At 40.0% G+C, this 12580-nt stretch overlaps 1 protein-coding gene across 7 annotated transcripts in view; it reads left to right on the top strand.

The window, feature by feature from the left end:
* The first annotated feature begins 1106 nt into the window (after positions 1-1106).
* Positions 1107-12580, top strand: part of LOC121574920 (immunoglobulin-like and fibronectin type III domain-containing protein 1) — a 32076-nt gene continuing 20602 nt past the window's right edge. For 2 of the 7 annotated variants that reach the window (XM_045222847.1, XM_045222848.1), the window contains exons 1-5: positions 1108-1218; positions 7935-8028; positions 9069-9098; positions 10118-10150; positions 10784-10906. In XM_045222847.1, coding sequence (XP_045078782.1) covers positions 7980-8028; positions 9069-9098; positions 10118-10150; positions 10784-10906 — 235 coding nt within the window. In that variant the 5' untranslated portion in view covers positions 1108-1218; positions 7935-7979. Of the gene's footprint in view, positions 1219-4696; positions 4837-7934; positions 8029-9068; positions 9099-10117; positions 10151-10783; positions 10907-12580 lie in introns of those variants that run through there. The other 5 variants (XM_045222843.1, XM_045222844.1, XM_045222845.1 and 2 more) reach the window with 5 other exon arrangements.

Here is a 12580-nt window from a genome sequence, read left to right on the forward strand (position 1 = left end):
AGTGTGCCCATTTTATAAGACTAGAATTATGATTAGCACGTCCATTGAACTTTCCTCTTTATATAGCGATACTGAAGACCATGCCCAGTCACGTGTCAATAAATAGCACAATAGATTGTAATGTGGTTGTTAAATCCCAAATTAAATTCCAACTCACTGGCAACCTTGAGTTTTACTACATTAACCTCTCTGGCACCTGCAGATAATCACCTCACAAACCCTACTCTGTAAGGGCACCACAGAGGCAAAGAGCTGACTCTCACAACTTGTTAAAAGGCACAATTGCTAAGATCCACTTCTCGTAAGACGTGTTCCCCCTGGTACGTTTTGTTTTTGTTTTGGAGGACCAAGGGGGCTGGCCTTCACAAGTGCCAAATCAAAGAAGAGGAGCAGGCATCATGATTGACTTGCATCTAATTACAATAGCGTACACCATCTTATCCAAACCAGATTTATTAGTACATCATCAAGTCAACGCTGTGTTTCGTCTGTCACAGACACCATTCCTTTCACTCCAAGACATCAGCACCACATGAGCTAAATATGAAACCTGATACAAAATGATTCATTTAAGAAGCATAAGCATGATATCTTTGCAGACCAAAGTAGCCCCAACTGTTTCCTTACCCACCTTTTTATCAATACTCCCATGTTTGCATCGGCACTATCCAAGACGTCAACCAGATCAGCTAAGAGATGGGAAAATACACTCACTGGTTTCAGTCTGATGCATAGTTTCCTGAAGGAACTATACTTTAGGGGAACATTAAATAACAAGCATCTGCAAACATACATGTATTATTTTTTATAATAATAATAATAAATAATAAATGCCATTTTGCAGATGCTTTTATCCAAAGCGACTTCCTGTCATACATCTTACATACGGGTGGTCCCCGGAAATCAAACCCACTATCCTGGTATTGCAAGTGCCATTCTCTACCATCTTAGCTACAGAGGACCACAAGTTGGCTGTCATAAGTAATTAAGCTGCAATACTGTATATCCCTATGAGAGGGATGAATCTCCCCTCCCCTCGCAGGGGTTGCCGTTTCAGCCAAAAACAAAAAGGCAATCCCTTGCTTGGCAGGCACTCTGTTGCAGAATCACTGGCATTCCTAAAAGGATTTATTAGCTTGTAGACCTGTGAGGCTGCACTCGAAAATCAGACTGGGAAGAAGCACGGCTGGAGAGGAACACAACTGAGCTTACTGAGAGGTAAGTCCATCGTCCATCTCATCCTTAGCAGCAGGGCTTAAGTAAAGGTGTTAATTGTGGCGACTTGGCCATAGTCTATCACAACAGCTCCCTGTGTTGTGGCTAAAAAGGGACTTTTTCTGTCCTTCAATAGGGCCTGTAATGTATTGTGGCATATCAAGGAACTTGTCCTACTCTGAAAGTCTGCTCATTCATATTGCATTCTATTTGACATTATTTAAAAAGAGCCCTGTAGAATAAAACGTAAACGTTTTATGTTAATAGTGAATTTTATTTAAAGAGCCCTGTAGAATAAAACGTGCAAGTATTATGTTAATATAAAAAATGTTGTGCAATTGTTGTTCAATTTAAACATCTTAGACAGTATAACATTTTTTAAATATATATTTCATAGCTTCCTGAGTTGTATAAATGCTCACAAAGACAAAAAAACATGTTAATAATTAATTCATAGTAGGGAATTGCACTGCAGGGTTTAATTGTCATGTCATGAGATTTTGCGGTCACAAGGAGTGGAGTCACACTCAATTTATTTTAAGAGTATGATCATACAGTTTAGTTTACATAGTTGACCACACTATATAAATTAGCATGCTTAGACAATGGATATTCTAATGCTTATGAATATTCATACGAGAGCATACAGGGACCTACAAGGTAATTACTATCCAATACAGGATACATTTATTCATTTAGCTATTTGAGTGAGCAGTATTACTTGTTGCTATTGGCAAACATTTGATTGTCAATTGGCAAAACATGATTAACTTTACATTCCTCAACCCCCAGACCCAATCATACTGAATGTCTACAGTATGCTGCCCTCGAGGCTTATACATCCTTTATAACAGAAATCGTCAAAGACTGGCATTAGAAAAATGGAACACTATTCACTGGTGCCCGCACATGGGGTCTAATTTTGATCATTTAAAATTTCATCTATATCAGTCACTAAAATGTGCCAAGATTTGAGCTACACTGGGCTTTTTCTGCCATTGAAATCCTTGGGCAGGCCGCCAAATAGTTTTTTCCACTCCGTCTTAAGGCTGTCACATGCTTCGTACTCAAAACGTGATGCGCCAGTTCGCGCATATATTATGAGAGATTGTTTGTTTTGGTGCTCGGCAGGTTTTTTTTTCTTGAGGCAAGTAAGATCAGTAGCCGAAGTCTACGCCCATTCGTTGTTGATTGGTCAACAGTACTACTCCTATGGACGGGATTCTTCAATTAAGCGTTTGTTGTCATTCAATGAGAGATGGCTAGTTTTCATGCACATTTAATACACTTGAGAGATACTGCACCAAACATTTAAGTTAGCTGTAAAATTTCACGACAAAGACCTCCTCGGCAAAAATGCCACAATTACAGATTTTGATTTAAATATATGTATTTATTTTTAGCAAAGGTTTTTGAGCTAAATAACACATAATTATCCATGGCAAAATGCATAGAATTGCAGGAAATTAGTTTAAAAACTGCATAAATATATCTCAGCTCCATGGCAGAAAATGTACAATCGCAGGAAATTAGCTTTAAAACAGCAACATTTTCTCTCAGCTGCATGGCAACATATGTAGAATTGGAGGAAAATTGTTTAAAAAACTGCAAAAATGTATCTCAGCTCCATGGAGAAATGTGTAGAATTGCAGTAAATTGGCTTAAAAATGCAAAATTCTCTCTACACCGCCAAGATGGGGGTCTTTAAAACGTGGCCTAAAATTCAGCCGCGCTAACGGGCCGACCGTGCCCATTGCCACGCCTCCCTGCCACTCCCACCACCTAAGTCCCTTTTTGATCCAGAAACCCCCTGAAGTCTTTCCCTAGCCAGGCTTTTCGAACCTGACCTTAACCCACCTCAAATTATTTCAATAATGGCTAGGTCATTAAACACTGCACCACCGTAAAACCACGGGCATTAAGAACAGTATTCCAGCCCTGGTCACATAAGCAGGTGGCTGCGTTAACATTAACGTGCAGTGTGAGCCACATGGTCCCATAAAAACCGACCCCTGCTGTGGCGTGGAGGCCGGCACTAAGTGTCCTGTCAGTCACTGGCCAAGTGGCTCATTTTCAACTGCCTGAGTGCCAAGAGAGAGGCAGCTTCGAAAGACTGCTACTTCACACTATGCACCTTCGATGTTCCCAAGATTAACACTTTATTTAGACGACATCAACCAACTGGTAACGGGATTATTATTTTTGTCAACTCTGTTAAGTGATTTTGGGACCCATGCATGGTTCTTTTAGTAGTGTCAGAATGATGGGAGTGAAATGTGGGGTAAACCAAATCCTAAAACTATATCATGGACAGTATCTTGACATCACAATATTGCTTTACTTTTAAAGATGGCCTTGGAATTTAACTGATCATTTTTAACTAATTTAAAAATATAAAATTGTTTACATTTTAATTACGATCTTACAGAAAGAAATGACTGAATATTCTATTTTGAGCAGGTTTTAGTTGGGCTTACTCATCACACACGTCAAGTGTGATTTATGGCATATCATGACATTTGTGATAGGATGATCATAGTTTTACATGGCATGTGACCTATCATATGACGATGTAACATGCTCTTCTTCGAAAGGCCTCGACTAGGGAACCCTAGAATATCATACATATGTATAACAAGCCGTGTTGAATTTCCCCAGATATTAAATCAAAATCTTAATATATCTGTATTAGTGTCAAATATCACTCACCGGTCAAACAGTTCACTGTCCAGTTTTTTAATGAGTCAGTTTTGAACTAAGTTTTCCTGACTCCTTGTAACAGACCAACCATACAACCAAGTTTTACATTACCTACAATGTTATGCAGTAAAAGTAACACTAATAGTCCGAAATCCCAAACCATTTTCAATATTCAAATTGCTGGCCATGAAAATAAACCACAAGTTGACTGTACAACAAACTAACAATTAGGCTTACGTGATTAAAATGTTGTTTCTTGTTTCAATCCATCCACCAATCCTTTATCTCTAATATTTCAACTTTGACTTGTATCCTTTTCCATGGTTGTTTATAAACTAGTGGTTCCCTACCAACACATTTGCTACATTTAACTATTTCAAAGGCTTCTGTTTATGACACATTTCCAGCATGGCCCAAGCGCTTCCTTTTTTCCAACCCAATATTTAGTTGAGACCTCTACAAGTTCAGGGACACCTCAAACCATGTCAACATTGCATTCCTTGATAAGACATATTGCCCCTCAATCCAGAGGTTGCCAGCCAAAGGAAGAATGAGAGGACACCTTTGGGGAACACTAAGGATGTGAGGGACAAACTGTTAGATAGAGTTTCCTACAGAAAGCCACCAGGACCAGGGGTTCCCAACCCTTTCTCCACAGGGCCCCCTTTTTCACATTTGAAAAATGTCACGGTTTTATTATTGTTTATTGAAATAGCCTATATTAAATACAATCAATCAAATGTATTTATAAAGCCCTTTTTACATCAGCAGATCACAAAGTGCTACACAGAAACCCAGCCTAAAAACCCAAACAGCAAGCAATGCAGATGTCGAAGCACGGTGGCTAAGAAGAACTCCCTAGAAAAGACAGGAACCTAGGAAGAAACCTAGAGAGGAACCAGTCTCTTCTGGCTGTGCCAGGTGGAGATTACAGTGGGGGGAAAAAAGTATTTAGTCAGCCACCAATTGTGCAAGTTCTCCCACTTAAAAAGATGAGAGAGGCCTGTAATTTTCATCATAGGTACACGTCAACTATGACAGACAAATTGAGGAAAAAAAATTCCATAAAATCACATTGTAGGATTTTTAATGAATTTATTTGCAAATTATGGTGGAAAATAAGTATTTGGTCACCTACAAACAAGCAAGATTTCTGGCTCTCACAGACCTGTAACTTCTTCTTTAAGAGGCTCCTCTATCCTCCTCTCGTTACCTGTATTAATGGCACCTGTTTGAACTTGTTATCAGTATAAAAGACACCTGTCCACAACCTCAAACAGTCACACTCCAAACTCCACTATGGCCAAGACCAAAGAGCTGTCAAAGGACACCAGAAACTAAATTGTAGACCTGCACCAGGCTGGGAAGACTGAATCTGCAATAGGTAAGCAGCTTGGTTTGAAGAAATCAACTGTGGGAGCAATTATTAGGAAATGGAAGACATACAAGACCACTGATAATCTCCCTCGATATGGGGCTCCACGCAAGATCTTACCCCGTGGGGTCAAAATGATCACAAGAACGGTGAGCAAAAATCCCAGAACCACACGGGGGGACCTAGTGAATGACCTGCAGAGAGCTGGGACCAAAGTAACAAAGCCTACCATCAGTAACACACTACGCCGCCAGGGACTCAAATCCTGCAGTGCAGACGTGTCCCCCTGCTTAAGCCAGTACATGTCCAGGCCCGTCTGAAGTTTGCTAGAGTGCATTTGGATGATCCAGAAGAGGATTGGGAGAATGTCATATGGTCAGATGAAACCAAAATATAACTTTTTGGTAAAAACTCAACTCGTCGTGTTTGGAGGACAAAGAATGCTGAGTTGCATCCAAAGAACACCATACCTACTGTGAAGCATGGGGGTGGAAACATCATGCTTTGGGGCTGTTTTTCTGCAAAGGGACCAGGACGACTCATCCGTGTAAAGGAAAGAATGAATGGGGCCATGTATCGTGAGATTTTGAGTGAAAACCTCCTTCCATCAGCAAGGGCATTGAAGATGAAACGTGGCTGGGTCTTTCAGCATGACAATTATCCCAAACACCCCGCCCGGGCAACGAAGGAGTGACTTCGTAAGAAGCATTTCAAGGTCCTGGAGTGGCCTAGCCAGTCTCCAGATGTCAACCCCATAGAAAATCTTTGGAGGGAGTTGAAAGTCCGTGTTGCCCAGCGACAGCCCCAAAACATCACTGCTCTAGAAGAGATCTGCATGGAGGAATGGGCCAAAATACCAGCAACAGTGTGTGAAAACCTTGTGAAGACTTACAGAAAACGTTTGACCTGTGTCATTGCCAACAAAGGGTATATAACAAAGTATTGAGAAACTTTTGTTATTGACCAAATACTTATTTTCCACCATAATTTGCAAATAAATTCATTAAAAATCCTACAATGTGATTTTCTGGATTTTTTTTCTTCTCATTTTGTCTGTCATAGTTGACGTGTACCTATGATGAAAATTACAGGCCTCTCTCATCTTTTTAAGTGGGAGAACTTGCACAATTGGTGGCTGACTAAATACTTTTTTCTCCCCACTGTATATGAGTGCATGGCCAATAACAACACCAGCTTGATATTAAACACAGCCTCAAATAGCCGCCTGTCCCGTTTAATAGCTGGGGATTGACACACATTTCAGCAAGTAAACGCCTGTTTCAAATAAACACTGGGTCTAAATGAATTGTTTATCGGCACACGCTCTCCATGGTGCTGAAGTGTGAAATCGGTGGTGTATGATAGGCAGCCTTTGCAAGTCTGATCTGTGATAGATTTTTTATTATACATTTTATACTGTTAATATTGGTCACAATAAACAGTGTGGTAGTCTTTTCAACATTTTATTGTGCAAAAGCTGTGTGCATCAAGGAAATAGAGGCCTGGCTCAAATAGAAGCCTGTTTCTAATAAGCGCTGGTTGTGTTCAGCGATTGAAGCAAATAAACAGCAGGGCTAATAATTTAGGTTTTACTGCACAACCACTTTTTGAGAACGCCTTTATATCCATTAGACATCAGGGCCATTATATGCAGCCTGCAGTCTATCTATTTTGGTATAGCAACACATTCAGCTGTCTTAGAGTAGCAAACCATCTGGGTAATAAAAGTGTCCTGGAGGGTGCTCTTAGTGACATCTACTGCACATATAACCAATGACATTTTTATATTCTCACTGTAGGAAAATAACTCTCAATATGAGGAAATCAGACCATTTCTAAAATGGACAATCCTATACTGTAACAGTACATTATATCTTTACAAGTCCTGAACTGTGTACACAAGCATTACACATTGTAGATGGTCCATTTGGAAAACTATTCGCACAATGAATACTCTATGGTTCTCCTACAGTTTGTCTTTAAATATCCTGCACTGGGTACACAAGCATTATACATTACCCTTCAATTGAGTCACCACACTCAATTAATACCTTGGTTCAGTGTTTCCCAACCCTGGTCCTCGAGTACACCCAACAGTACACATTTTTATTGTAACCCTGGACAAGCACACCTGATTCAACTTGTCAACTAATCATCAAGCCCTCAATGAGTTGAAGGAGGTGTGTTTGTCAAGGGCTACAACGAAACTGTGTACTGTTGGGGGTACTGGAGGACCAGGGTTGGGAAGCAGTGCCTTGGTTGATCGGCAGAAAAAGGAAGACTTTTAGCAAGCAGCAAAGATTTACCGCAGCCTGACAAACAGTCCCAGATGGTCATGTTTCATGTCCTCACCACACATGCAACTTAAAAAACCTTAGATGTTAAATCAATGTCAATGGCAAGTCATGACCTGTAAACCAATGCTCGTTCTGATGAAGCAAAATAAAATAGAACATGTAGAGAGAATAAAACAAAATACCATTCTTAATGGTCTACCACGGGATCATGGGACAGAAATAACATAGAAACCAAGAGAGAAGGATCCTATGTACTGTACTCATTAACTCCCTTAGGTCTTGTGATACCATATTGCTTTCAATGCTCAATCCAAAAATAGGATAACCTGTTTCTCTATCTATTAAAGCTGAAGACATTCTGCTGAGTCTACCCAGCAACCAAAACTTCCAAGATGTGGAAAAATAAATCAAAGGTCACGGACCAGACAGCCACTGGCCAAGGTATGTAGATAATGTTATCCCCCCCACTTCCTCTGTAGGTGAAGGCCAAGAATACCAGAATAATGGACGCTGAAAACACCATCAACCAACATCTTCGATCAAGAGCATATAGTGTCTGTTGCTTTACTTGTAGACATTAGCTTTCATAATAACATCATCATATACCCACCATCATCCTCATCATCTTACTACATTTGTGTACCAGTCAATTACTTCAGTTCTCTGTCTGCAGTAGAAAGTGAATCTGATTCCCAAGAAGGGATGAAGTAGACTACCCACAACAGAATGACAGCCTCAAAGGAAGACTGAAGGTCAAAGATAATGAAATGACAACAAGACTACCAAACACGGATCACTGCACAATGCAGCACAGTAACTTTCATCCATTGAAGAAAAACATCAGACCAAAAAGCATAAATCACATCACGTAGCTCCTGTCGGCCATTAAGCCTCTCAGCGACAACAGTGAAGCATGTTATAGTACAAGACTGACTGAAATTGTTTGTCAATTGTGGGACGAAATAAACAAGGGAACACATCAATGCAAGGGAACAACACGATTATCTGACACCGGAAATATGGAGCAGAAGCCCTTTCAGAAACCGAGAAACCCTTCAGTCAAATGTGACATCAGAGAAGACATAATCTAGCCCTGAATGTATGGAATGGGGCCCGAACTGTAGAGAGAAACCTCCAAATGAATTACAGCGATGGGCACAAATCAATATCAAGCAAGAAAGATGGCATCCAATGCCTAGAACGTGCATTTATTATGTAGACTATGTTAACGTGCTCTTTAATGAACCTTCATGAAGTATAATCTATTGTTCATTGTCATTGACTGTATTCCAGTTTGATGCAGTCTTTTTTGGGTTGAATTTCCTGTTTTTTTGTTATAGTGTGTATTGCAAAGATACAATGCAGTTTGATTGTCTTAATTTACTAATACGGAGCGTTAGTCCAGTCCAATTTGCTATTTTAACAACACTCTACTGATATCTGGATCTATGTGCTCTATGTATCTATGTGCTTCACAATAGCAGGTCCAGTCTCAGACGAGTTTGACAAAGGTAGGCAGGGGGAAATATGACCCAAGTCATAAATGCTTCTGTTCCCTCTCACTTTCGAGGCATGGAGGATGAAAATGCAATGGGTTTGTTATGTACGACAACGTACAGTTTTACGTACGGGGATATGTTCTACTGCATATCTGATCTGATCTATACTGTCAATTACACAATGTGTAAGCATGGACGCTCGAGGAGAAGAAATGAACAGTTAAATATGATTCAATAAATGTTAACAAGAAACATTCTAACATCTCATATGTTAGAATGTACATACTGTGTTAAGCATAGAGAATTAAATGAAAGATTGCAGATATGACAGTTGCATTGCAGAATGCATCAATGCAAGAACAAAAAGCAACAACTACCTGACACAGCGCAACAGACATTATGGAGAAAGACTTCGAAACCCTTCACTCAAGGGAGATAATATAGAGGACATAACACCGCCTGGTCAATGATACATTCTCACATAGAGGACATAACACCGCCTGGTCAATGATATATTCTCACATAGAGGACATAACACCGCCTGGTCAATGATATATTCTCACATAGAGGACATAACACCGCCTGGACAATGATACATTCTCACATAGAGGACATAACACCGCCTGGACAATGATACATTCTCACATAGAGGACATAACACCGCCTGGACAATGATATATTCTCAGTAGTAGAAAACGTGTATGGAACATGGTCCAATAGAGTGGAGATATATCTTCAAATCAGTTACAGTTACGGGTAAAAGACAAAACCAACATCAACACAACAAACATCACGATATGCCCACGATGATCAGCATATCTGTGTATGTTTGCAAGTCATCTGTGTTCAATCTCAAACGGATTACTGAACTTTGGATGTTTGTTATGCATTTCCTGTTTTGTTTTCTGTGTGTGTACATCACAATATCAATGTCTCTCTTAACTCAAGTCTTAAGCCTCAGTCCAGTCGGCATTTTTAACGATACCCTGCTCACCTGTCCTGTATGTGCTTTCCCAACTTTACATGAGCAGGTCCTGTCTCAGACGTCTTCGAAAAAGAAGGAGGTAGGCAAGGGGGAACTCTAAAGGCTTGTTCCCCTCACAGTCACTTCTGAGGCATGAAGAATGAACCTAAAATATGCACTGGGTTTGTTCTGTTCGATGGCGTACGGTTTTACGTACGTGGATATGCTTTATCGCATATCTGTTGTCACAAATGTATGTACAAGCATGGATGCTCGAGGAGAAGGAATTATGTAAATATGATTCAATACATTATAACAGGAAAAATTGTAATGGTCTCATATGTTTCGTTCGACGACGTACGGTTTTATACACGTGGATATGTTCTATTGCACATCTGTTGTCACTTGCACAATGTGTAAGCATTGATCATCGAAACATGATTCAATTAGTGATAACGTGGAATATTCTAATATATATGTTAGAATGTTCATATTGTTTTATAAAGCATGTTTGTTTTGATTGAATACATAAATAAAACCACATGACAGATGTAAAGGCAGTGGGATTAATGTGAAATGAGCATATCATTGTAATGATGATAATGGTCATGTCAAATGAGAATTGCTTCTCAGTTAACTCACCTGGTTAAATAGAGATTGCGTAAATAAACTAATTAATATAAATATTGATTACTGGTTCAGTTGCTAATAATCAATCATTTCATGTTACCAGTTGGGATCAAGAAGAAATCAAAAGTCCCTGGAGTTATGATCACGCAGTATGTGGAGGAAATACCAGAGGGAAAAAGTCACCCTGACTTCACCCGCAAGCCCATCGCATTGACTATCCAGGAGGGTAAGTATAACATAGGTCCAACCTGCTCACCATCACTTGCACAGACATTCAATGTACTAAGAGAGCCATGTGGAACTGGTCACAAAATATGTTACTGCATGATAACTGATAGTGGCTGTGAAGCGCAACTAGGGCTGACCACGACTTATTTAGTTACCTAGGCTACGTGGTCAAGAATGAGAAGTACTGTAGGTAGGAGTGAAAAAGCTAGAATACTTAATTGAAACAATAACAAAGCCCCTCATTAGTTTTGGTAAAAAGATGAGGGATTGGCCGGGAGAAATGTAACCACTCAAATTCCTAGAGGATTGGCTGGGAGAAACGTAACCACTCAAATTCCTAGAGGATTGGCCGGTAGAAATGTAACCACTCAAATTCCTAGAGGATTGGCAGGGATAAATGTAACCACTCAAATTCCTAGAGGATTGGCCGGTAGAAATGTAACCACTCAAATTCCTAGAGGATTGGCAGGGATAAATGTAACCACTCAAATTCCTAGAGGATTGGCCGGGATAAATGTAACCACTCAAATTCCTACAGGATTGGCCGGGAGAAATGTAACCACTCAAATTCCTAGAGGATTGGCCGGGAGAAATGTAACCACTCAAATTCCTAGAGGATTGGCTGGGAGAAATGTAACCACTCAAATTCCTAGAGGATTGGCTGGGAGAAATGTGACCACTCAAATTCCTAGAGGATTGGGCGGGAAAAATCTAACCACACATTCCTAGAGGATTGGCTGGGAGAAATGTAACCACTCAAATTCTTAGACAGAGTCATGATTGCAAGGACTGACTATCCATGATATCAAAATTAGTTTTGACCATGTTTTTAGGCTATACGATGTTTTTTTACGAGTAAAACAAGCTTATATTTTTGCTGTGATGAGATATGACAGTTGAACTAAGCTCATGAGGCATTTAAGTGTCCTTTCAACCTCTCCAAAGTGTCCGAATGTGGTAATTGCACTGTTTTTGCACACTGGATGTTAAAAGGTTCTACGCCTTGCTTTGTCCCACCCAGGTCAACTGCTTATCCCTGGAAAGTTTATCTCATTGGCTACAAGACTGTCATGGTGCCATACTAGCCAATCCCTGTGTAATGGATGCCTACAGTGTGTAAGCAGGCAACATCATATTTTTGATGCGCAAAGATATAGTCACTCGGTTGACATTCAATGTTGCAATTAAGTCATATGTCATCAGATAACATTAGCAATAGGCTAGATTTGTTCCTACCAACATAAGGATTAATTTGATACCACCCATGTAGCTATAGCTCAAACACAGACCAAATCGAAGCTTACCTTGTAAGATGTTTGCTGTTTGGTGAAAACGTTGTGTAAAATAAACATTATGACTCTTGGGGCTGGTGATCAATAACGGTTGGTCACAGGCAGACAAATAAGATATCCTTATGATCTGTGGCATCTCGGCATTTGGTGTGTATCAACATATTCCGTGTTTACTTCGTTTATGCTTCACAATGCTAACTGGAATGTAGGTAGCAGCCATTTTGAAATGAGGTAATCGGCTCGGCCTGCCCTTATAAATTCGTAAGCCCATATATGGTAGTAAGTAACACCAAAGATTTGAAGGCACCTATGAATAGCCAAGGTACTCAGCTTTCCGCAGACACCCTGCTTTTGCAGATAGGGGCTACCGTTCTCATACC

Source organism: Coregonus clupeaformis, chromosome 10 (assembly GCF_020615455.1).
Source record: "Coregonus clupeaformis isolate EN_2021a chromosome 10, ASM2061545v1, whole genome shotgun sequence".
NCBI lineage: Eukaryota > Metazoa > Chordata > Actinopteri > Salmoniformes > Salmonidae > Coregonus > Coregonus clupeaformis.